This window comes from Ptychodera flava, chromosome 20 (genome assembly GCF_041260155.1).
Source record: "Ptychodera flava strain L36383 chromosome 20, AS_Pfla_20210202, whole genome shotgun sequence".
Classification (NCBI taxonomy): Eukaryota; Metazoa; Hemichordata; class Enteropneusta; family Ptychoderidae; genus Ptychodera; species Ptychodera flava.
Genome location: NC_091947.1, coordinates 16,385,881 through 16,413,647, shown reverse-complemented (window position 1 = coordinate 16,413,647; position 27,767 = coordinate 16,385,881). Strand labels below are relative to the sequence as shown.

General features: G+C 38.9%; 2 protein-coding genes across 2 annotated transcripts; both read left to right on the top strand.

Moving 5' to 3' along the window:
• Positions 1 to 39: 39 nt before the first annotated feature.
• LOC139120166 (uncharacterized) lies at positions 40 to 27,214 on the top strand. Its single transcript, XM_070684326.1, has 15 exons — positions 40 to 3,105; positions 12,727 to 12,862; positions 13,554 to 13,702; positions 14,930 to 15,038; positions 16,070 to 16,194; positions 17,131 to 17,230; positions 17,791 to 17,952; positions 20,847 to 20,911; positions 21,920 to 22,035; positions 22,522 to 22,640; positions 23,148 to 23,231; positions 23,659 to 23,716; positions 24,626 to 24,675; positions 25,017 to 25,148; positions 26,017 to 27,214. Exons 1-15 carry the CDS (start codon positions 1,418 to 1,420, stop codon positions 26,149 to 26,151), a joined length of 3,228 nt encoding a protein of 1,075 aa, XP_070540427.1. The 5' UTR covers positions 40 to 1,417; the 3' UTR covers positions 26,152 to 27,214.
• LOC139120739 (brain acid soluble protein 1-like) lies at positions 54 to 1,226 on the top strand. Its single transcript, XM_070685278.1, has one exon. It carries the CDS (start codon positions 54 to 56, stop codon positions 1,224 to 1,226), a length of 1,173 nt encoding a protein of 390 aa, XP_070541379.1.
• Positions 27,215 to 27,767: the final 553 nt, after the last annotated feature.

Genomic DNA, 27,767 nt, shown 5'->3' with positions numbered 1-27,767 from the left:
GTCACATGTTGTCAATCTGAAGAAATTTAAAGTAGAGGGCGCTCAGTTTCAAAATGGCTGCGGCGGACAACAGCAGCGTGGGTACCATTGTCTCCGATAATGCTAGCGCAGACAACGTCTTTGCACCATCTTTGTGCGGTGAAGGCGAATCAAATCAAGAGGAGACAGAGTATGTAGTAGTTGATGACATTAACAGCGTTTCTTCGGCGGAAGGAGACGACCAACAAGCTGAAGAGGGCACTGTCTGTGAGAGTGACCCTGAAGCTCCCGCTGAGCGCGGTTCTGCCAGGGTTGACGAAGAGACGCAGCCTCCAGGACAAGATAACGGCGTCACCTCTGCTCCAAGGCAATACGATGAAACAAGTTCAAGCCGTGAGAAAGCGAAAACGCGAGACTCGGAAGATACGGTAGGAGAATATAAAGGATATTCTCAGAATAATGACTCCGAAGATCGTGATGCAGACAATGAAAATCAATCCTCGAATTACAGTAGTTCTGGAAGTAGCTCTGCAAACGTATTGCCTTCCGTTTCTCAGTGCGACGCGACGGGAGAAACACCAGAGCCAGACCCTGGTAGCCAGTCTATCGCATGCGAAGCTAACGTTTTATCAACAACACAACAAGCTGTCGAGGAGGACAATGTTGTCGTACCAGTAGCAATATCGGAAAACCACTCGGCTCTGGCCATTGCATCTGCAGTCAGCGAAACCCCTGCTACTGATGTGGCAGGGACAATTGAAACAGGCGCTAATGATGTGGTTGGGTCAATGGAAACGGGCTCCCCTGAGGTTTCGAAGACAATGTCAATGGAGACGCTGTCTGATTCAGGAATGGTAGCCACAGTGAGTAATTCATGTGAAACGCCAACAACAGAAACACAAAGTGATAGCAACATTGTCAATGCAGACAATGACAAGACAACATCACCATTAGATGAGGCAGAAGCCATGGACACCACTAGCAATGAGGCTCCAGTGCCAGGAGTTTCGTTCGATGAAGATGGAGAAAATTCAGCAGTTGTCACAGGTGCAATGTCTGATCTTGGTGAGCAGGAAAATCCACCTCAAGCAACATCCCTGACTGTCTCTGAAGAGACCAATCAGCCTGACACACATCCTGAGCAAGAGAATGGTGAGGTCACCACCACCGTATCTTCATCTTTGCAAGAAACGACAACATCTCAAGCCATGGTGACAGACTCTAAAAATCCGACAGTCAAGGCGTAGACAATGCATTGGAATCAACAAACAGTTACGACAATATAACCTCACATTCACAACCGGAGAGTGACTCTGTTGCCAGGACAGAAAGTGAATCTGCAGATGTCAATTCACCTGCAAGTGTGAGTGAAAACAGTGTAGAGGTTCGAGTTCCCCTGTCAAGACATGCAGCAAACAAAAGAGCAAAGCAAAATGCCATGAATCGCATTCTTGCAGCAAAACAAGCATGGCGAAATAAAGAACGGGAAGAGGTAGAAAGTGCCGAGTCAAAGCAGTCTACAGAAAGTAGCATGCAAGCAGACAGAACAAATGGCAGTGATGGCAGTATTGACACTGACCTCCTTAGCAGTAGTAATACTCAGGATGGTCAGCTGGACACTGGTGAAAATATGCAAAAAGAATGTGGCAGTGAAGCCATAGCAGAGACTAGGCCAGACCCAAATCACTCTGAAGTAAGTGAGAATGAATCAAGTGCTCCTGCCAGTTTGCAAAATGGACCAATAGCAACGTTGAGAAAGAGAAGAGGTGTAACTCGACCAACAGACAGACAAACTAGGAAGAGAAGAAAGCAGAATCAAGAACCAGACCGTGCAAGTCAATCTAAAGAAAGCTACACTTGTGAAAAGACAAAGGAGTCAACTTTGGAAATGGCCACGTCCACAACATCTGGCAAATGGATTACAGTGACTTTGGGAACGCCAGTGAAAAACGTAGAAAGAGTTGCTCTTAATACAGCTGACACAGAAGGGAGCAACAAATTTGCAAACAGCAAATCCCCTGTCCAACACCAACAGGAGGCACTAGATAATCATGACATGGATGATTTGGATCCAATTATGTACCTTGTCCGTTCAGCTTTTCCCAAGGAATTCCCACCAGAGATTGAGAAGATAGTTCATGCGTTCAGACTCTTTGATGATGGAAAACCGGTAGACTTTGTCTACAGGGAAGTTGAAGGAACTAAGAGGGATGTGGTCAGGAAATGGAGGGGGAAGTACACATTAGCCAAGAAAAAACTAAAGAGAGAGCAGACAGTAGACAAAGCTGAAAAGAAAAGAACTGACAAAGGTAAAACTCATAAAATTGCACCAGGTAGAAAAGACACGTCTTCAGTCATGTCAACAGAAGCTTCAGTAGCACCAGTAGTTCATCAGAGTCGCAAAGTGATTGCAACACCTAGAGGTGGTATGAGGCTAAGAGGGAAAGCTAGCGGAACTCAAGTCAGCGATGTCATGACTGGGCCACCAAGTCGTGTGAACACTCGGAAGAGAAGATTGCCAAATGAAAATGATTCAACCCAAGTCAGTGGAAAGAAGCCCAGAGAAGAGGGAAGATCTGCATCACCTCACAGTGCAGCAGATGTGCAGAACGGAAGATGGGCTGCAAATACGTCTGGCAAAGAGCTGCTTGATAGCCAGGACATGACTAGCAAGACATTTCATGCACAGGGAAGGAAAACAAACAACCCAAAGCCTGTCACCAGAAGCACAAGATCCAATGCCAGGTTACAAAGTTCACTGCCCTCGAGGGCATCTACTGAAGTGAGCACCGGGCTCTCATCTCAGATAAAAGCAGCCAGCAATGATGATGAACACAGCGGCGAGTCAGTCAGTAAACGCGACCAGGCTCTTATCTTGCTAATGGATGGGAATTCTGTAAAACAAGTTGCAGAGAAAGTTGGCTTAAGAGCATCCACTGTTAACACTCTGTCCAATCTCCTGAAAACAGAATCAGTGTCAAAAACAGAGCGGATGAAAGAGAGGTACTGCCATGCTGAACCGCGAATCCACCTGAAAAACTGTCAACCCACAGGGACTCATGCCAGCATCAAGTCCGCTGCCTCTGCTTCAAGACGTCCCAGACACGTTAGAGGGCTCTCTGCAAAGTTAGTAAAAATACATTATCATTTAAAAAGGATATAGCTGTAACATTTGGTGTGTTTTTTTCAATACTTTTGTTATGTGAAATACTCTATCCCCAAATTCATATCAAAATGTCCAGTTTTCAACTTATCAACACAGCCAGTACAGTATATGCATTAGTTCAATTGTCTTATTGTTGGCAATTGAATTTCAGTGGAAATGGAAAGTGGCCATCAATAACATTGCATAACGCACACTCAGTGCATTGTGTTGAAACGGTTTGTATTTCAATTTAGATGTAAGAGCGTAGAAGCATGAACACACAAAAGTGTTCTGTAGAACAAACTAATTAAACCATACAAGTTACAGCTATCGTCCCTTCATATACAAAATTCAGTCTTTGAACAACCAGTCAAAGCTACACATAAATGCAGTGTTTCTCAATGCAAACATAAAGCAGTGTTTTCCAAGGAAAGTCAAGAGCCCATGCACTATTAGGGTCTAATTTGGAGGGATAGTGCCATGTGTCTCAAACCTTTATGCAGATTGCCAATGCCATGACATCCCTTGTAACATGATACTTACAACGCTTACAGGCAAGCCTTGCCACTTCGATGCCTGGTATGCATCTTTTTTACACACACTAAACGTTTTCATATCATTAACAGGAAGGAACCTAATGACTGGTCTGGTCGTAAAGACATTAATTTGCACCCAGCCAGGTGATAGTAATCTGTCTCAAGGCTTACATGTATGTGTTAGATATATTTCGGTGTCAGTTTTCTGTTAATTGTTTATCCTGTACAAACAATCCAGTCATTAGGTTCCTTCCTGTTAATGATATGAAAACGTTTAGGGTGTGTAAAAAAACATGCATACCAGGCATCGAAGTGGCAAGGCTTGCCTGTAAGTATTGTATGATTTTAAATCAGAGTACATCATGCAGCAGAGGTATTGTCTGAGACACATAGTGTCTCAGACAATACCGAAGAATGGGGTGTACATGTAGAAGGATATAAATCAAAGGATTTTGTAAATAACCTCATTATACACCTTGTAAGACCAATTTTACCAAAAATATCAAAATAGGATACCCATCACACACTGCATAGAGATCACAAGCAGACTGGAAATGCCTTGAGTGCATTAAAGCTCACAAAACTTCAAACTGCAGCACAGCAGAAGTGCACATGGTAGAAATTGTAGTTCAGCAGCCATAAGTTCACTAAAATTTTGAGGTTTTGGACTGACCATTTTTCACTGCGTGAAGTACTCAATGTTTAGATGTATAATCAGTGATCGAAATAATCGGTGGCAATGGTGGCATTTGCCACCAAAAACTGTCAATCTGCCACCAAAATTTTTTTCTGGTGGTATTTTTCTGCCACTAAATTTGGGTCATCTTGTCATCGATCCTACAGCTTGAATGAATGAACACTAGTCTGCAAGGAACAGTGTTGTCTGACGGCGGAAAAACTCATTAGCCAAAAAAAACCCCAAACTAATTGCGACATTTTGGCATTAATGAAAACTCAGCGTGAATCCAAACTTGTGATTGGCTAATCTCCATATCGATGACATGACAGCAGCTTCTGTACACTGGACATGTTGTTGCCCTCTGTGATAGCCGCATATGCAGTCATACGACACAAGATAAAAGCATGTTGTGACATTTTGAAAACAAAGCCAAACTGCAGCCTGCATGAATTAAATAACAATAAATACTTGCAATTCATTAGCCAGTACAGGGCTCAAAAATTCCTATCGCCCAACGCCCGTGGCTAGTGAATTTGGTTCGGGCAAGTAAAATCAATATGCTTCCCGTCCGATGGGCAAGTGCACCAGCGGTTGAATTAACTAATTACTAAGCTCTGGACAATTCAAGCTTGAAAACGTATTTCATTAGGTCTGTACACGCCTACAATCATTGTAAGTCCTTCAACTCTCAAAAGTTTTTTCTGAAAACCCTTGAAAATCCGCCAGACATCGCAAAATAATCGTTCTTGCTGTTGTAAAACACAAAAAGTCGTAAAAATACAGTTTTGCGACATGTTCTCTCCGACGACACGGAGTGAACTCACTGTTTTGTATGTGTGCCGTAAAGTGGTATGCTCTTGACAGTGGTTGCCATTCTCTTTGTGCAAGTGCAGCATGAGTCATATGACAGTCGATTGGCTTCACGCGATAATGTAATTGCACCCTGTGCTTGGTAAATGGATGTAAACTTATTCGAAGCCACGCTTACTGTTCAACGTAAATCAACACCCAGATGAAAAAGTACAAGTTTACATCGTAGTCGAAACGGGCTCAGTCAACCAAGGAGGCCACATATTGCAGCTACGTAGTGCGTGAGATGCAGACAGTTTCAAATTACATGACCTTGGTTGTTAGGGATCGGCTCTCACTTACAGAAAACAAAAAAGCACTGAAGAGTAACGAAAACGAAACTTTAATCTGCTCTCTTGACGAATACATTTATCAAAATAAAACTTTGAAAGACGGCTGTGCTCAGTGAGTAAACATGTAAACAAAAAGGGTTGCAGATGTACATGTGCGTATGCATTGGCAGATAAACACTAGCAGAGCAGTTGTTTGTGATCTCAGCTTGATAATAAAGAGCAGCAGCCAGCTATGCACATTGTAAATCACACAATCTTATTACTCTTATGCGAAGATTTTAATTTGGATTAGGTTGTGGAAAAATTCCAATTCAAAGATGTTTTCTAGATGGCCAAATCTACAGAAAAAAACTAAAGTATTCTCACATTAATGTAGTTCATGTTTGAATCTGTTTTTTCCCTCTTTAATTCACTTCATATGGCCAAACTCTTGCTTTCTGTTCAAATTACTAGTACAGTTATTAGAAATTCAGGCAAGTAATTTTTCCTGTCAGGCAAGTAAAAATGAAATTCACGTGTCCCACGGTTGGTAAGTTTGAATTTTTTTTTCGAGGCCTGCAGTATGGGTTGATTTTTTGTGACATGTACTCACCATATTTTCAAGAATTTATAAATTAGAATAAGTATGTGGCAATGACAAAATGTTGTATTATACCGATCACAAACTGCCACCAGATTTTTCATAATTGCCACCTGATTTTAAATCCGGTGGCAAACTTTTACCACAAGAAATAAAAAAGTATTTCTATCCCTTTTGTGAAAAATGTAAAATCTTTTTTTTCCCCATGAATCTGATTTTGTTGTCCAAGTGGAAAAGACTTGTCATTATTTGACTGTCTGAAGTGAAACACGCGTTTCTTGGACTCAAATAGTATGTATTCAGTCTGTATCAACAATCTTTGCCTGATTGCTTTGATATGTAGTGCAGACATTTCAAGGATTATTGCACTCATCATTGTAACTGATTTGTCACCGGTAAATTGGCATGAATTTGAGCATGAGTTACAGAGCCGTGAAAATTCATCCCTGAACAGCAGAGCAATTTGTGGTTTTACTTTCCCTTGAAGATCATTCAAGCAAATGCAGGTTGTTGATGAACAACCTTTGGACGCTGTTCTTTTCCAGTAGACTAGAATGTCCACTGTGTTCAGGGTTTTCACAAAGGAGGGTCACCTTAACCTTTAAGGGGAGAACCATTCGATTTCTGGGGGGGGGGGTATGGAGGACGTTGGTATGGGAGCAAATTTTCTTTTCCTGTCAGAGTGACAGCAATTTTTTTTTCTACTGTCAGACCTGCATCAATTTTTGTTTTCCAAATGGAGTAGCAGTGCAAATTTTTTTTAATTGGTCATCATGTTTGTAATGTGTTGTATATAACGGAGTCATCATTATTTACGGCCTGAAACTCCAAAATTTCGAGTGCCCCCCCCCCCCTCCTCGCCAACCATGATGAATTTGAGTAACGTCCCTCTCTAACTTTGAAATTTTGACTGATCCCCCCCACTTAGAAAAGTTAAATACCAATACATGTTATTGTAATATTTACAAAATACAGCAACAGTAAAGACCTTTCAATCCTGATGTACTCTGCTAGACTATCATAGTTATCTCATGATGGTTCAAAAAAGGTGAACCCATCAACATGAAATTCAAAGTCACAATAAAATAAAGATATTAAAGCTCACGCAGTATCTAACCATATACTATATTGTTTAATTTGGATGGGTATTATGACAGGGTTTTCACTAGGATATCTGACAGGGCAGAATTTGAAAGTACTGGGCGAGAACATGCGAGAGGCTTAGGGTGAAGCGTCACAGGGGCTTTCCCCTATCTTGCATTTGTTTACTAAGTGAAACTGTTAGAATACCCAAGGGGGAGAGCACGAGAGGGGGTTCCCCCTCTCGTATATAAAATTTTGAGAAATTGATATGTTTAATGGTGCAATCTGAGAGGAGTTTCAGTTTATTTTGCACTCGGTAAAACTGTTTGACATTGACATTGAACACTGATATTTTTTACATTTTTGCGTGATCAGTGTTTGAGTCACAATATTCAACAACCAAACAATGACAATACAATTTGTGAAAAACAGTTCTGTTTGCCAGAGACTGAAAACAAATGAGTATACAGGAACGGAAATTCTGTGACCTTCTTGTGTCATTTCTCCAGCTGCCAGCTTCTAATGAAAAGCCTGAATATTGTATGTTTAACTGTCAAAATGGTCATTGAACTGAGGTAAATTAAAACATGTTTCTGTGATAATAAAGGATTAATTCACAGCAGTTCAGTTTTGTCCTAAATCCTATGAAAATTTTGAGAAATTGATGTGCGCCACGGTGCAGTGTAGTGCAATCCGAGAGGTATTTTCAATTTGTCTTTTACCAGTAAAACTGTTAGGACACCCAAGGGGGAGAGCACGAAAATTTTGAGAAATGGATGTGTGCAATGGTGCAATCTGAGATGTGATTTAATTTATTTCGCACAAAAAATTGAGTAACCCCAACCCCCCTTCTTCCTCTCCACATTTTGAAGTTTTCAATTTTTTTAGTGACCCCCCTCCCCCTCACATTCCTCCGAATACATGGCGAGACACCGGTGAATCGATAGAGCTTTGACCCTGGTCTTGTGATCTCCGTCCCTGGTAAACCAGTTTGTTGATTGAGTGATTCGTCTTAACGGTGTCTTAACACTAGTTTATTGAACTCCTGTCTTGTGTTTTAAATTTTCACAATTTACAGAAGTCAAATAGTCCCCTTTAGATAGTGCCTTTGCCATTGAGATATTGCAACAGAAATCCTGAAATATAATTTCTTGGGTCAGAAAAGGGAAGGAAGACATTGAGTGTATTGAGATGTACTTGATTAAGTAGACGTATGCAGTGCCTGCTTACATCATAACTTCTGGGGAAAAACATAAGAATTGCTTGCAGTAAAAACATTTGCATCGCCTATGACGGCGCGCCGGCAAAGAATACATGAGAATAAGTTTCCAAATTTGCTAATTTCTGGTGCATTGTGACAATTTTTTTTTCACTTCTGTCTGTTATGACAATTTTTTTTTCTCAGGCCATGACAGAATCAATTTTTTTTTCTTCTATCTCACCTGATGACAATTTTTTTTTTCTCAAAATCCTCCATACCCCCCAGAAATCAAATGGTTCTCCCCTAAGCGCCACAGTCAATTTTTGTCACCTTTAGAAAATATACTCCAGTCAATTTTTTTTTCAGATTTTGGTCAAAATTTTGATAACAAACCGTAGCCAATGAAATGTGATGTCCATTTGGTCCAAAATTATAAAAAAATTACAGAAAAATTCATAGAAATTGGTAAAAATGTTGCACTAAAATTTTGGTGGGAACAATTACAGCACTCAGAGGGTTAAGCAACGGATCATCCTGTAATCTATTTTCCACCTAACCTATATGAGCTGAAAATATTCATAAATAGGCATTTCCTATCAAATCCATTTAAAGTCTTTCCTACAGCAATGAACAACAATTGTGTACAGTAGCTTGATTAGTGTATTGAAGATTTAAGAATATTTTGCTCCACCTCAAAAGTTTAATCCCTGGGAAAATTATGCAAGCATGTGTGTCGGAATTTTATATCCACCTTGTCAAATTTCTGTTCTTGAAATTTTGGGAAATACATTTGTTTCACTAATTGGACCTTAAGGAGATGTAATGTATGTGAGTACATGTATATAGTGAAGGAATTATTACAATTTCACGAACCAGTTGCACCGAAATCAACCGATAGGTTCATGATTAATATTTGGGGCAGCAAGTTGACATTGACAATTTAACTCTTTGTTTCATTTTAAAGTTGTGGTCAGTTAACCAATTGTTCAGAGATGAACCTGATAAAAAAAAACCTCCCTCTTTTAATGTCTCTGGTGGAAAACCAATGAATAGTTAGTGTATGTTGGCAATGTTGTTATCAACAATACTTCTCAACTCTGTAGGTGATTTATTCTGCAGACACGCTAATCATTAACTGTATAAACTCTGCAAGGCTGATCTAAAAAAAATTTGATAGGGGCTAAGCTGCTAGCCAAACAGACAGATAGTCGTCCACACAAAGCGTATCGTAATCCATGCCACTCGGCGGATGCCTTTCACAGTGTAAGACTTCTTCAACTGAAGTCCGAGAAATCAGTTACTCATTTCATACAACAAACAAACAGAAGGAGAGACCTCCCTTCAAGCTGGTCATTGAAATGTAAGTACTTACTAGTATCAGCTTTCTGTTTTGGTAAGGAAGAGGTACACACTTTACTAAATCTTCTATTTAGAAATATCTCTGTGTAGGATTTTTACTGTAATTTTACAAACAGCTATTTAATGGAATACAGCCATGGTAAAGTTTCATCATTTTTGGCACCGTAAAAATGTCCATGCACATTGTATTGTTGATTGAGGAAGGAGAAGGGGGACCATCTGGTACATTTATCGGTTGAAAGAGTGTGGCATTGCATTTCTCTTTCCGTATCCCTCCCCGTCACACTGAACATTTTGTAGAATGGAGGAAGAATTTTTGACAAGCCCATTCATGTATCAATACTGATAGGATTGCAAAAGGAACTAAATCAGTAGATGCTCAGTAGTGAGTGTTTCCTTAACCCAAAATATACGCTTTTGTAGAAACACAAGTAGAATTCATTGTATATTACGGTAGTTAAGTGGCAGACATCTGCAGTCATATCTGACAAAAACTGTCACTTTTTGTACAGGAGGAGCCTGAGAATAATTTGTTTTTCCAGAATGATGTTTGTCAAATTGAAGTTTTCATGCATAGTACATGAAGGATCATGGTAGAATTTTTGATAGGAATGGTCAGATACATTGATAACATCTTGTAGCAGGTGCTCGATGTATCACAAGCCAGGGCGTACATATGACACTATTTGTGCAAAGCAACAGATGGTCACTAAAATTGCAACATCAAATTTGCCCAAGTGCGGGCTGGCCGGTCGTTTTATTTGGTTTTTTTGTTAAAAGATATACAGCATTTCCACCATACAGATAACCAATGCACTATTAAGGTGGTTGGAAAGGCTATTTTTGCACCAATTCTTTTTTCAGAGTTAATGTCAAATTTCAAGTGTTAGAATCAAGATATTAGTTCAAATTTTCAGGATAACTCCCTTAGTTAATATTTTCTCCAAAGATATAAAAATTGTATATTTGCAGCGTGAATTTGAAATATGACACCAGTAAATATTAAAATTTAATTTTTCATATTTTTTTTACATATTTGAATTTTATAATAATTGGATTGTATTAATAGTACCAAATTAGTTATAAATATGTTGACACTATTTATTGTAAGATTTGTACGGCAGGATTTGTAAATAAAATTTGTTTTTATGATTTTACATGGGTTTATATATCAAAAAATTATTAAAAATTCTTTCAAATTTCAAAATGTGATTTTTCAAAAAGTACTTCAAATACAGGAAAATTGTGCCGTACAAATCTTATCTGTAACCTTGTTAATAGGCTGTAAAAATTCCATGTCCATATCTCATTTCAAAGTTGGATTAAATTGGTATAAAATTATGTAGGAAAACTGTTATTCTGTCAAAAATGTTGAAAACAAGCCATATTTGCACCCCTCTTTTGAAGTCATAGAGCAGTTTATTGGTTAATCTCACTTTTGACACCTCTTTGACACTCAAAGAATCTAAAACTGCATTTACAATAGCAGTCACTCAGTCTGAATGCCAGCACCGCCTTGTCAAACTTTCCTGAAAAACAGCAAATAATGACTTTCCCTTTTCAAACATTTTATTAAAAGCTAGGGGACCTCTACCATAGTTAATACACTAAGGACTCTAGGGGACCTCTACCATAGTTAATACACTAAGGACTCCCCAACTTCTTCTTATTTGGTCAGTTTTTCAGAAGTTTTAACAGGCTATAACTCTGCAATGCCTTTGTGCCCAAATGTCTAGTTTTTTTTTATTCCACAGAGAATGTTGACTACTTTTATATTTTAATAGTTTTGATGAAATTTATAACTGACGCTCTAGCCTTTCCAACCACCTTAAATGTATGAAAGAGATAAGACAATTTATTCAGAAACACACACATTGAGCAGCTACGGCAGGTTGTGTACATGTAAGGTACTAGGTGAACGGTGGTTGTGGCAGTGACCAGGTGAACAAGCAGAAATATTGATAAAATAATCGGTGATAAGACTACTGAAAATCTTTACCCTTTGCATGGAAGAACCACATGTTATCATGTCTCATGAATTTCGACAGATCAAAGTATTTGATATCAATATGCAAGGCTTTCAAATTACCAATTATTAAAAAAAAGACTTTTCTCTCATTTCCAATGTGACATAGAATAATGATGTGAAATTTATAAGGATTACTCGTTGCAATATCTATGCACTTTTTTCACAAACAGATGAAACAGTATAATGAAATTGATGTAAAATGTAAAATAACACTTTACCATGTATTTTAGTTGTAGACTGATGAATTTCAGTTACAAATATTGCAATAGTGACTTGATATTCCTGAGAAAATTATTTCTTTTCCAGTAAGCTACCCCAAATGGACATGAGTCACTTTATCTAATAGATGATATACATATACTTGTGCAAATAAAATTTATGTGTTACTCCACTTATTTGGGCTCGATAGTATTCAAAAAAGCGAGACCAACTTTGAAATTTAAAGGGGCAGATCATTTATCAGCTTTGTCTAAATGCAAACTAGATAAAAGTTATATGGAAAACAAAGGGCTAACACCATGTGGTAAGTACTCAATGTCAACAAGAGCTAATCCGAAAACCAGGGATTGAGAACTGCCCCTCTAAGGTAATACAGGAGCACTGAAAAGATAATGAGACATGTCCATCCATAATGGAGCACTTTGCGGGTGTGACTTGCACACAAAAGATTTTTTACTTTAAATCTTTAATAGCGAGATTGACTACTTGTTGTGATCATGGACATGAAGAAAATGAAGCTGCTAATGGCAATGAAAACCAACTCAACATTTGTTCTTCAGAGTAATAAATTAAATAATGCATGATAAGGAGGGCAATATCTGATTTGTTGCATGCCTGTAGGCTGGCGCTCCAGGCAGGAATATTGACAATGCCCTGGCCTTCATACTTGGCATCACCATTAATTTTCCCTTGAGAAGGCAACAAATCATAAACCAAATCATGTTTAACAAACATAAAGTCATGTGTGACAAAATGCTACTTTGAATTTTCCAGGACACCTTGTACGATAGTGGGCACAACCAACTGTGCTGATGCATCATGGGATGGCATACTACTGATCACAGACAAACTCTCCAGTCTCACCGGAAGCCTTGCATTCCTCAAGAAACCTCTTGAGGCACTCAAAGAGGTAGGCATAATTTTTGATGATTTTTACAACACATCTGTGTACAATATTTTGAAGTGGTTTGTCTGTATACATGTATATGTACCTTCTGTTTTCTGTAAATTTTACATAAATCATATCTAGTACATTACCCTCACGGCAGCAGATAACCTTCAGTTGTTCAAAAGATACAAAATACCATTTGCTTGAGAATCTACACATCTGTTCATCTAATTCACTGTTTTGTGTAACAGTGAAACATACACTATACAGGGAATGAACCAAACTCCGAACTTGCAAGAGAACTGCAAGCAGCCCACATGATATCATAATGATCATGTCACAATCACTCCAATGTTGCAAACCTCTGGCCTCTCTATGGCAGTGGCTGGACATGTTACTACAAGCGTAGCATTGTGGAGAAAAAGTAAATCACTGACTACGCCAGACTGCAATTTGTCCTTCAAAAGCATGTGGTATTTTGCCATTATTACATGAACAAACTGTCTCAAAGAGAACTTTTGATATTGATAATCAGATTATTTAGAAAATGTACAGGAAAAGATAGAGAAAAATGTGATGACTGAAGGTAAAGGTTGATATCAATTAAAAACAAAAACGAAAACAAACAAGTGTGACAGAAAGCTCTTATGCAACAAGTAAAAGATAAATCAGACATTCCTGTTTAACAGGGTTGTTTTACCATTTGTTACAGGTTGATGCAGCTGTTGAGAAGGATGTTGTTGTAGCACCACTTGGTGGCAATGCTGCCAAGAGAGTGGTGTTTGCACCCACAGGCCCCTTGAACCGTGACTACGATGATGTGAGGAGGTTTGGTGATGCAGCAGGCAAGGGCGTTAAGAGGTGGGTTCTGTTATGTTACAGTAATACTGTCATCACTCTGATCAGTAAAACAGGGAATGCACCCAGGCCTACATTAGTAGCCTGAGCTTTCCTCATATTTTTCCCTTTCCACAATTAAGGTAGAATGCGACTCTGAAACATATTCGGATTCTCAGACTTCTACACTTCTTTTCTGATCCACCACTTTTGGGGGTTCATTTTAAAGTGCTTGGTGTAAGTAAACTTTTCACAGGCTTAGTTTTTTCGAAATTAGAGAAAATTGTATTTTTCTCAATAGAGTTAACACAGGATTGGTGGCCATTTGAATATAAGATATCGGTAAATCTTGAGTTATTTGTATCTCTAGTTCCAAAATTTTGCACGGTGACCCCTGATTTTTATTGGACTTTCTATTGGATTTTGAAGAGAGTGGTTGAAAGATTCCTTAAGGAAAGTGTGAGCAAAAGTTTTGAGTCTTTCACTGTTGAGGCGCATGCTACCTTAAGCATCCCTGGCTTACACTAGAGTCGAAGATCTGTCTCACCGAAGACATTTTCTTGGCGGCCAAGAATGGCCACCACTTCATCGATCCAAGTACATGTACACCCAGACTATGGAGAGTTTCTGGAACAGAGCAAAGGCCAAGCTGAAGAGGATGAATGGTGTGTAGAAGGAGATGCTACCAGGTTACCTAGATGAATACATGTGGTGAAAGCGGTATGGTAGAACAGATGAAGTGGCAGTTCGCAATATGATGAAGAATATTGCAGAGCAGCATTCACTGCATTAATTGAAAAGAGATGTACAAAATCAAACCAAATGGCCCTTTTCAGGACCATTTTTCAATCCTCCAAAAAGAGATATACAAGTAAAACCTATCTAAACCGAACCCTTCAGGCACTGAGAAAATTCTTTTGTTTTGGAGATGTGTTTGGTTTATAGAGGTCCTTATAACATAGAGTTCTATTGGAATGGGACTTGGAAAAGGGTTTTTAGACAGATTTCCACTTTAAACAGGGTTCGGTTTAGACAGGTTTCACTGTATCATTAATGACAACAACATGCTTATTCAGCCCCTTACACCCATGGACCACCCCTAAAAATAATGGTAGAGTCCACAGGGTAGCTCCATGGCATGATACATGTACTTGACAAGGTTTGTCCTTACTGGGCTGTGTAGTTGTGAATAAGCCTACAGTAAGTATTCTTTTTCTGCATTTGGCATCCTGCTCTTGTTCTTCTCTTCAGAGGTTTGAAAGCAGGCTGCAAGTCTCTACTGTTGGTGGTGCCTGGCAACAAAACATTCCATGAAGCACGTCTTGTTGCAGCCCTTGGTGCTCTTCATTCTTTGTATGTGGTAAGCATGCTGTCCTAGTTCAAACACTTCATTTAGACCTGGCAAGCACAAAGGTGTGACTTCCATTCTCAAATAACAGTTTGACTTTACCTCTGGTTATGACAAAAAGGCACAATGCAAGATCATGTGTCTACTCTTTCTCTATGTTACATTGATTATGCTTTTATTTCTGTCAAAAGACAATGCATATGCATGCAAAATATTCAGATGACTCAAAGCCTGCCTTTGTTTTCACTATGACCACACGCAAGTTCCTATGATAAGGAAAGTGGGATAGAAAACCCAAACTTTTGTATCTAGGTAAAGTACATGTAAGGACAGCTTTCATAACGAAGTGATCAGGGAACAAATGTATGGAGTTATGGAGTGAAAATAAAGCAGCCGTTTTGTCTGATGTCATACCATTTGTGATGCTATGAATCTTACATGACAGTAGTCAATATACATTCAACATAATTTTATTATTTTGTATTTGATATTTATTAAAAAGATGCTGAAGGCTATGTAGTCAGCCATAAGTGCTAATCTTCTCAAGGACCCTCTAAACATAGCAGTACAAACATTGAAAATCAGCGAAAAAAAGTAAAATAATTGGTAACAAAAGTTGAAAACAATAAAAACTGTGTTATGATAATACTTTCTCCATGGTGAAGATTATCTGAACGATAAACTGTATACACAGAAACTTTTTGGTCAGCACTCTCTCTCCTGAGGTACATTGTGTAGGACACTATGTACAAAAATCTTTATCTAATGTTGTACAATATTATCATTGTTGTCATGCAGTTACATGTTGGCTACATGTACATGTTGGTTGAGTTCAGTATATTTCAAGTTGAGTGTATTCAAAGTGAAGCTGACATGCAATTTTATAGAGTATGTGTTACTAATGTGAAACTCCAGAATTAATTCCTGGCAATTTGATTGGTCCAATATGCATTCCTAGCTTATTTGCATTCATTAACATAATAACACTGATGTGCATCGATGAGGGAAGTTTAATGACTCTATGAATGGTATTTCTATGACAGCCCCTGGAAGTCAGAGAGGCTGCGGTAGACAGGGCCAGCAAAGCTGAGAAGCTGGGAATATGGGCTGAGGATGAAGAACAGACTACCAGATTATGCAAACTTGTTGAAGCTATGGAAAGTGGACGGTAAGCAACTCATTGTTATTTAATGTCTTCCATAATCTATTTGAATGTAGCATTTCTTTAGTGATTCCTCTTGAATAATCTGTCATAGTTCTAAGAATCTTGATCTTTGTACTTTCTATCTTGAAAGAGATTAGGAAACTGTCTTGGTAAGTAACTCCCAACTTCCACGATTCAACATTAAACATTTCTTGGTCAAGTCATTCAAAACAGCATACACAAGTTGCGTTAATGTGAAAGGAGTGTTGTCTTGGTCCTGTTCAGTTAAAAAACAAACATGCAGGGATGAGCAGTTCGTTTTTTGATCCACCAGTCCATGGACTGGTAGCTAAAACAGATCACAAGCCAAGCCCATTAGCCCTCAAGTCTATATGTGAGCTACCTGCTTAATAATTCACCAATCTTTTCAGCTAGTAGAAGCAAAGCACCATCAGCCCGGTACTAAAAACTACAAGCCTATGAGCTCCATTCAGTAGATTTGCTCATCCCAATAATTCAATAGAGATCAGAGACACAAAGTGCCACTTTTGTTTCCAGGTATATCAATAAAAATATTCAGTGAAGTCAGAAAATATCAAAGTCTGCCATATTTCAGAAAAGTGAAATTGGTCACCCTTTGAGAGCCTAAGTCAATTTTTTTGCCTTGACAAAATATACCCCAGTCAAGTTCTTTCAGATTTTTGCCAAAATTTTGATAAAAACTGTAATTAATGAAATGTGATGACCATTTGGTTCAAAATTATCAAAAAGTACAGAAGAATTCATAAAAATTGGTACAATGTTGCACTAAAATTTTGGTAGGAAAAAATTACAGCCCTCAAAGGGTTAAGCAAAGCAGGAACATTAGCATGGCATGCATTTTGTACAGAGATCAACAATCAGTTCCTAAGGTTGTGTCACGCATCATTAACGTAATGGAATCTGTTGTATTCTGTGCAGGTTGGTAGCTCGCGATATCGGTGGATCTGATCCAGAACGCATGGCACCTGTGAAAGTTGAAGAATACGTCAAGGAACTTTTCAAGGGGTCTTCTGTTAATGTAGGTTCAAGTATTTTTTTCCTGAATTTTCATTCAAAATGAAAAGATGTAAAACATGTCATATTCAAAATGACTTTGGTACTTTGAAACTGATGAAGTTGTGCCTGTATTGAACATCAAAGTACGTACAGGTGTGTGGATGGGTATTGTATTTGCTTGGTACAGCGGTAGGAAGTTCAAAGTGGATACTTTGTGAATGAAAATCGTAATGCAGTATTTCATAGGTACATGTTAAATATGTAGGTCTACAAATAATATGGCATTAGTTACCTTATCAATCTTACAATTTAGGGATTTTCTAACACAGTCACTTTTGTTTAATGAGTTCTTTGTTTTCACTTGCTGTGTGCACTCTAATCAGTCGTGAATTGATTTCGCTTCGAGTTATGTGTTCATGAGTGTGCACTGGAAAAAATTCAGATGTTAAGATGGTAGGCTCCAAAGTTTCATATTAACGTAACTATTACTCTTAGAATATGTGTTTTGATTACACGCCAGATATTTCATTTGCTTTCACTTAATACACTGATTTAAGTCTGGTGTGTCTTCCTTAACAACAGATCAGTGTCATCTCTGATCCGAACGTTTTGGACAAGGATTATCCCCTGCATGCGGCGGTGGACAGGTGTGCTCGTCGAGTTGATCGTCATCGCGGACGAATCATTGAAATGGAATATAAAGGGGAAGGAAACCCTGATACAACACTCCTTCTAGTCGGCAAGGTTTGTACTGACCTGTCTTACTTGGTATCATAGAAATACTGTATGATGAGACCTGTCTGTCTGTATAGTCCACTTTGGGACTGATTGTTTGAGCCACAAGTTACATGTACCCATGAACTATCTTTCTATTATCTGTTATGTATTCCTCTCTGTGAAGTCTTTGATCACTCTTTCCCTACATGTACAGTACAGAGTTCCAAGTATGCCATAGAAAAACAATGGGATTTGGTCTGACTGCAGAAGGCACTAAGTCATCTGTTCAGTCCTCAGAGTTTTCCTTTAAAGGTCTGGTGAAATGGTCCCGTTCGTGTGACTGAATATCTTCCAGGGGGTCAATACTATTACACTCGCAACAGAATTGCAACCTAAAAGTACGCGCAAGTGTTAATTTTTTTGATATTTCTATGCGCGGCTTTCATGGGGTCATTTTGCGACACTCAGGTCACGCCCATAGCGGGGATAATAGTTGGCCGTCTGTGACGTCACAGGTGTGTTCATTTACATCGAATAGCGGTCCAACGCCGCCTTATCTCTGCCCGGTATCCGCTAACAAAACAGGCTCCAGTGTTCGCGCTGCCAATTTGCCACGTTCGCCAATGCGAATCGAAATCCGAAGTGGCGAAAAAAATCGATCCTAATTCGCCACAGCGGCGAAACTGATTTTGTTTAAAAAATATGGTAAATAAAGAAAAAACGTTGGTTTTTTAGTCATTTGTTTAATCTGCGCTTCTCTCTCGGCGATTCGCAAAAACTGTGTCTACTTCCGTATTATTGCGTTCTTTCCGTCGTACGTATTTGCAATCGAGCCAAGTCTCGCGAGAGATTTGACGTCATCTAGTCTAGTGTACAGCATGCATAAATGGCTCTCGAGAGAATTGAAACTTAGACACACGCAATCGAGCCCTCGCGATAAATTTGACGTCATTTTGTCTGCATGTACAGCGGGCATAGGAACGCTCGCTCGCGAGAATTGAAACTTTTGCTATACATAGCAGACATACGCATTTTAATCGAGGCAACAAGGATCGGTGTTGCAGTTGATTTACATTGCGGTCTCGATGTTCTGTGTTGTGCATTTTAATCACGTCTTCAACATTCCATGTTGCGGCCGATTTGCATCGCGGTCCTCGTGGCCCGGTATTCCCCGTTGTTCTTCAATTGCCATCCCAACGACGCGTTCCGTGTTGCTGTCGATTTGTATCATGAAGGACTCTATCTCCATGATTTGTATCACGATCTCTACGTTCCGTATTGTTGTTCGTTTTAATGGTAGTCTATTCAGTGTTGCTGTTCATGCAGCTGATTTGTAGTTATAGTGCATTTTAATCACGGTCCCATTTACGTTTTAAGTTACTGTCGATTTGCATTGCGTTCCCATCGTTCCGTGTTGTAGACAAGTGCATTTTAATGGCAGTCACAACGTTCAGTGTTGGTGTTCATGCTGTTGATTTGCATTGCGGTCCCAACCTTCTGTGTAGCGAGTAGCGAGGCAGGCTCAGCCGAGGGACCGTGGCCGATCGTACGAACCAGCAGAGACAAGCACATTATGGTTCAAACACTCAACACTTGACGGAACTTGAAAAAGTTTACAGTTGAGCCGTTCATGTTCTTGCCGCTGTCACAGCACCAAAAGAACAACGTTCTCCCATAGTGAAGGAGGACACTGTCCTGATCATGTAAGCGGAAACCCTAGAAGTTACCCCCGTAGGGAGCTTACGGAGGTGTGAAATACTTTAATTCCCGTTATGAGATACGGCGTCGGGCAAACTTCGGAAAGCCGAAAAAAGTCGACTGGAGAGGCTCGGGGGACACGCCCACATTGCATTTTTCTTTTGCCATATTTCATAATCACGCGCGCTAAACGAAAAAAGAAATGAATGTAACTGTTTTATAGACCATCAACTGTATTTCTGTGATTTTGCAACATGGGCATTTCACCAGACCTTTAAGGAAGAACGCACCTCGGGGACAGACATTCGGACTCTCAAACTTTTACAGTTCTCTTCTGATATACCACATGTGGGGGTTCATTTTAAAGCTCTTGGTGAAAGAAAACTTTTCACCGGCTTAGTTTTTTGAAATTTGAAAATTTTCATTTTTCGCCATAGAGTTAACACAGAGATGGCGGCCATTTTGAATTTCTAATATCGGTAAATCTTGGGTTATTTCTTTCTCTAGTACCAAAATTTGCACGGTGACCCCCTATTTTTATTCTTGATTTTGAAAGAGAATGATTGAAAGATTCCTTGAGGAAAGTTAGAGCAAAAGTTTAAGTCTTTCACTTTCGAGGTGCATATTACCTTAAGATTGTATGCACCTTCAAAGTGAAAGAGCGAAACTACATGTGATGCTGCTCTGTAGCTCATTGACTGTTTGGAAATGATTTAATAATGACAGTGATATTCAGCCAACCAATACGCTACAGTCTTCAGAGATGCTGCACTTTACCCTAAAATTTGTGGGTTTTTTATCAATTTTACAAGTCACAGACTCAAGAGTATGCTGTTTAACTCATGAACATTTTACATACAAATGTATTACATGAATTGGTGCAGCACAGATGCAAGAAAACTGTAAGAAATTCTGAAATTTACTCAGAGAATTCAACAGTCTTTTACAGCTGGCTCTTGTATCTGTTCTTTTGTGGTACTTTCTAAAATAAAGTGTTGATTTTGCGTTCGTGACTCAGAAAGTTAAAGTCCATTTGTCAGAAATCAAGGTGAAATATTCAATCTAGCTGTACACATGATGCTTCATACACGTACTGTGATGTATAAAGACAGACATAACCTATCACTGCAAGTGAGCCTGTTTGTCATATTTTTCTCTTTTTACCAATGAAGTGTTGTAATTTATGTACATTATAAAGATTGTGTCTTTTCCCACTTTTACAGGGAGTGACTTACGACACCGGTGGTGCTGACATCAAACATGGCGGATCCATGAAGGGAATGCACAGGTATGAGAGTCAATATTGACAGGGCAAAAAGTTGACAGCCAGCCGGTACTACTTTGGAACTTTTCTCCGCTTCGTGCACAACACTATGAGATGTGCCAACCAATGTTTTTTGTATCCTTGCATCAACACAAGCAATAGCCCAGCAAATTTTTGTTTTCATTCAAATTCAATGAATATTTATGCATGTGTAACAAAATTTTGCATAAATTCTAACTGAAATTCTGTCAATAGTCATCCTTTATGGTAAAATGCACATTGGGGACAGATATTCAGACTCGGATTTTTGCAATGTTTGATAATCTACCACTTCTGTTGGCTCAGTTTGCAGCTTGTGAAGTATATAAAATTGTCAAAATTGAAAAGTTTGCTTTTCCCTATATAGTTAACACATGAATGGCAACCAATTTGAATTTCAGAATCAGTAAATTTACGGTAATTTGTTTCGATAATACCAAAACATTGCACGTTTTGAGCAAAAGTTTTAAGTCTTTCAATTTCACGGCGCATTTTATCATAAACAATAGCATAACATGTCATAGATATACAGGCTGCATGTAGCAGCATGTAAAATGATATTAAAGGGGGGTGGTCGTCAGAGCCCTGCTCAAAGGTTGCCAGGGACCCCTACAACCGATGTCAATACTTATCTCGGGTACGTTGGCGATTGATGAAAGTTAAACCATGCTTGTTAAAAATGAATATCATAAAATTTATATGTTGCAGCTATGTTGAAGTGATGCATATAGATATCATGCATGAAATACATTGTTTATAAACAAGAGAGTCTCACACGCGCAGTTCCGATGACCACCCCCCCCCCACCCCCCTTTTTAAGGCTTGTTTCAGGAATCATCCGTGAACTTGCAGGACAAAATATATCTCAAGTATAAAAAGTTACAGCTACTTTAACTTGCATGTATCCACCGGACACAAAACACAATACTTTTGTTCAACCTTTGGACGACAAAAATCATGAAATGATTGGCAGTTGATGTGTCACTTTTGCAGAGACAAGTGTGGTGCTGCGGCAGTGGCAGGGTTCTTCCAAATACTGGCATTGCTCCAACCCAAAAATATCAAAGTGATTGGTGTCCTGACACTGGTGAGGAACAGTGTTGGAGCAGGTGAGGTGCTCACAAATACAGAGACGTCACTCACAATGGTGACAAGGGTTGTACGGATGAATTCATGGCATGAATGTTTTGAGTAAAATCAGTCAGTAGTAATCTAGTTTCTTGTTTGGCAGAAAAGCTCTGTGACCAAACCTTAATATTGGTCATTTTCCTAAATTGTGTGTAGCTGCATCTGATGGGTTCACTGACTGTAACTTGCCCAATGTTTTCCCTTGTTTATGATTTGAGGTCAAGTACATTTTGTTGTTCAACTCTTCAAGTTGTTTCAAATGTATAGTGTCCACTTTTCACCAGAGCCTGCCGTAATGTCAAATGTTGTCATTAATTATTGAATTTTTAGTCCAGTGTGATTTACAAATTTTGCACTTTGCATGAGTGTTGTCAGAGCAGTGGATATCTCCTTCTCTTTTCTGGCAAGTAATTTAAGTTATCACAATATCATTATTGACCATGTCCTTGCTTGACTTTGATTTTCAGATTCCTATGTTGCCGATGAGATTATCACATCTCGTGCAGGTGTACGTGTTAGAATTGGCAACACAGACGCTGAGGGGCGTATGGCCATGGCCGACCCACTGTGCAAGATGAAGGATCTTGTAAGTATCTCTATCCGATAGCTCAATAAGCTTTAAGCATGCATACATTAGCCAAACTTTAGTAACACCAGCTTGTGTGCATAATTTGTCAGCAAGTAGTACTTTGAAACCATACTACTTGGCAGTTGTCTTGGCAACCTCTGGTGTCGACAGAGGACACAGAAGCTTAACCTACCAGTACTCGTGTTTCCTGACTGTTTTGCATGCTTTGAATACACAAACCAAAGTGTTGCTGTCGAGTTTGTGCCTTCTGGCATATAACCTAGAGTTTGTGTATGTACTATGCCTGAAAAATTTTACAAGGTTTATTGCACACTGAATGTTACATGATGTACTATACTGTGATGCGTAAAAGAGTTTATCATAGGGGTTACGTCATAAACTGTTCAATTCGTTCTATCCCACTTCACAAGTTTCTGTTCCTTGTGTTCTAACAGTGGTTCCAAAGCATCAGTAATGTTCTATGCTATCAGGCATTATTCATTTTGATGTATCTCACTCCCACAGGCACTGACTGAAGTCAATCCCCACTTGTACACCATAGCTACATTGACTGGTCACGCCATCAGGGCTATGGGACCAAACTACTCTGTAAGTAACTGGATCAAGGAAATTCTTAGTTCTATCAGGCCACCAACTATTTTCCCTTATTTTCACACAAGCAAGCTGTCCATGAAAATTTTACCATACGGTATTGTTGGTTCTGTACTGCCTGAGAGTGTTGACCTTTGACCTCATATTCCAGCATTACTTTGTCTACTTTCTCTCTCAAATTCTCAGCTGTGACGGAATGAAAAGGTCCTAAAAGTGAGGCTAAATCCAAGCTTTGTTTCAAGTTTGCATCAAGATATGAAGTTTTTATGATCTCCCTTGGCTGCTCATCATCATGATGGTCAATACTTACTTAGCCACTGTAACGGCAGGTGACTGTTGAAGTGATTTCAGATTTCAAGAACTACTGTCCATGATGGTATCAGCTGTGTCTGAATGTGCAAAATGTGTGTTTTTCCATTCTCAGATTGTCCTTGATAATGGTCCTGCAAGGAAAACCAAACATGCACAGGAGCTCCAAACAGGTAGGTTGACATGTACTTACCTCTCGAGTACAAAATTAAACTGGGACTGTGGGTATAAAAGGGACTTAACATCATGAGAGTTTGATATGTAATTTGCATGGAAGGTTTAACAGCATGAAAGGGAGCTCCTGAAAATGTCCCCTTGAGCTGAATAGAGGACTATCATCAGAAAATTCTGTATGTAACAACCTTATGAATATCTACTGAAGTATTTTGGTGTAAAAAAAAAAGATGATTCGGTTTGTGAAATCAAATAAATTGATCAAATATTTTGCCTGTTGCACAAACTCTTGCCAGGTAAATATGTCACTTTGTTTAATCAATGTGCATACATAGAGTTTTGTTTCTTGCTATTCGAAGGATTATGGTATAAAAACTAATTTTATCTGTCAAGGCAGACCGTGCAAAGACAAGAAATCGTAAAGCATGATATGAATGGCAGCAGTATTAATTGTCATGTACGCTAGATCTTATTGGACAGTTCTGTGGGCCTGAAACTGACCATTCTCTTTGTGAGAGTTGTAATACACATCAGACCTGAACACAGGTATAGTTTTTGTCAACGTAAGACCGATATTATACATTGTTGGCGTGAGTGGGTTAGGATGCAATGTGCTTCAGTCCACAGACATTCTATGGCGTGTATGTGCAGTCTATGATCTATGACTGTGAGTACCTTCTCAACAACACACACCAGCATTTTTATTCATCCGGTGACAAATATGAATGTATGATACCGACACTGCACACAACATATCCGTCAGGACACAAGTGTTATCGTATTATTTTGGAAGGGAGGAGCTCGGTAGCTGTCTATTCTTGACATCACAAGCATAAATTGTTGTGTTTCTTAGGCAGTATGCAGACTTCTTAAAAAGTGGATGTTGACATTTACATTTCTCATTTCAGTTGGGGAAGACTTTGGAGATCCCTTTGAAATATCTAGTATTCGCCGAGAGGTACGTGTATGGCTGCTTCAAGATGATGTTAATGATCTGAGTACTTTCAAGAGATACCAACTTCATATGAAAGTGTTAATGTGTAACTACACTGCAGCTCCGCAAACTGTTTACCTTTCACAATGCATGTTGTATTTGTATTATTCTTTGCTGAGTTGGAAGGTAGATTCAAAATTACAGACTAACTTCACACTTCACTTACTTTTCACATCGCCCTGTTCATGCCATGGAATTGTGACATACATCTTTCTTATTAAATTCTAAATAAAATGTAAATCCTTGGAGATTCATTTGGAAATCTAAACTGTTGCTTTAATGAATGTTTTTCCTTTCATTACAAGGATTTTGAATTTCACTCTGGACCATCCGAATATGAAGACATATTGCAGTCCAACAACGCTCCGTCAACTATGACAGCAAGAGGTCACCAGTCTCCTGCTGCCTTCCTAATCATGGTTTCCGGATTGGACAAGGTAAAAGGTCACAGGTCAAATATGTGGTTGAAATGTCAAAGGTCCAAAATTAAATTTTGCAACTTTTTTTTGTCTTGCTATCACAGAACGAACCATCGCAAGAACCTCACTATCTCAAAAAACCTGCCCCTCCTGCTTTTTTGCCCACAAATGCATTTTGTCCATGTATTACTTAGACCAGAAGGAACGCTTCCCCATAATAATTGTAACCATGTACATTCAACTCTTTGTTCTTTCATGAATTTTCATGATTACTTGAGACCGAGTTTTAACAGGCAGTTTTTCCCACAATAGTGACTTACACCCATCTTAGTTAGCAAGCTCCAACATGACACAAGACCATTCACTTCCAGTTTCATTACTGAAGAAGATAGTTCAGATGGAAAATATAGTGCAGACCTTTAAGTTTTGATACCTGCATGTCTGCTTGTTTGGTTTGAACTGTAGTTTGATGTATGTGTAACGGTAATTGCCGACTTGAATCAAAATGCAGACTGTTGTGAAAGATAGTCGTAGCATTTTGTGGTAATATAAGGTGTTATGAGGCCTGTGGAAATCATAGCAATGAGTTTGAATTTCTACCAAAAGACCACTGAGGGCGCTATTTTCATCACTAACCCCAAATTTCTGTGGACTTGCCTACTGAAAAAATTCATCAGTAGTCAAGCTGAAATTGACCTAACACCTGTCAAGAGAATTCGTGCCCCTGATTTTTTTTAAATATGAAAATTTAGCATAATGCTACTGTGGTGGCCCATGGGAAATTAATTTGTTGTCTTGTGTCACATATCGTAGTGACCTATGACACATTTTGGTGACCTATGATATGCCCTACTGACCTACAGCACATCTTTTGATCTTCTTTCAGCATGGCGTTGACTCTGACAAACCTCTCCAATACTCCCATCTGGATATCGCTGGATCAAGTGGTCCCTTCCCAGGAATTCCAACAGGAGCTCCAATTGTGGCTCTGGCAGCAAAGCATCTCTTGTCCAGGATTTAAAGTCCGATGGAAATACTGGAATCAAATCATAGTTCTGGTGGGCAAATATTTCCTGCCCAGTCTAGAGTATCATAATCGTGATTTTTCTTACCATAATGATCACATACACTTTATTCAAACGATCATTACACTTAAAAAAACACGCACAGATTTAGTTAAGGACAGAGAAAAATTATGAAGAAAAATTAAGAAAAAAAATTATGAAGAGTCTTTAAAAAATAATAAAGGATCATGTATTCAAGAAATTAATCCCTGGTGAACTGTGGAAATGCTTTGATTGCTTTCTTTCAGATAATGTGCACGTGAATATGCTACATTATCCAATGGCCAAACGTGAATGGTGTTCACAGATTGTCTTCACATGGTATGATACCATGATGTTTTATCCATCATGTACTCTACACATCATGTTGGTAGTGATTTTCGAGGAATGGTGTGGAAATTTATGGGTTTTTTGTCTCCCAATGAAGGATTTGATAGAAACAGGTGCTGAAATTCATATTAAGATCCACCAATTACTGTAAGGATCTTTGTTACCTCAATTTCATCAAGATGGCTTTCTCAAATGTCATGCCTTGTTGGTTTCATTGTAGTTGGATGATAGATACGTGTTTTCTGTAAAAGCAAATACTGTGTCAGTATTGTCAGTATTCATTTGAATTCTTTTTGTTTATGCAAAAAGGTTTCTTGTCCCACCGTAGTGCTACCTCAGTCAACAAAGTATTATCATGAAGTTCCCTCTTTTTCGTTAATAATGTCTACTCATTCCAGTGGACCATTTTAGCAGTCCTCAGTTACAACTCGTAGGTTTTCCTCAACCTTTTGACTACCCTGAAATGTCAGAAATTTACCGCACCATGATATATTACTCTGTAAGTCCCAGGAAGATCCTATACATGGTCACTGTATGTTTTGCACAGCAATTTGACTCCATTGTGATAGTCAAGGGGTTTTTGTGGAAACAAATTTTTCCCTCTTTGGAAAAGTGCAGTTGTTGTTCGTAATCTTGTTCAGAAGTATTCTGCATTACAAACATGAAAATAAAACACAGAGATATCAGCCACTTCTTTTGTCTGTTTCTTTCATTTCTCTCACTCTTCAGTCAAGTCAGAGTCTGGCATTGATATAGTATTCAACATCAGGACTTGTCATTTAGCCTGTAACAATTTCCCCCTTGATTTCCCACAACCACCTGTGCCATTTTGGCCTTTCGACACACCGATCTGTAGAGGCATTAAGTTCCACAAAGACAACTTTCATACTGGAAAGGCAGACTGCCCACAGCTCTTATTACAGGGAAACAGTCGTTGGAACTGCATGTGAGCAAGTTTTTTTTTACAAACAATGTATTTCGTGGATGATATCTAGATGCACGTCATCATCATAGCTGCAACATTTAAATTATACCATGTATAGATTATGATAGACATGTTTTACCTTTTATCAATCACCATCGTACCTTGGATACAGTGTTTACATTGGTCGTATGGATCCCATACAACCTTTGAGTGTAGTTCGGATGACTGTATCCCTTTAAATTTACTGTGCGGTGGAATCAGACCTAACTTCTTGGTAAAGTTGAAGTCTCTAGCTGAAACGCAGTGCTCAACTAGCTC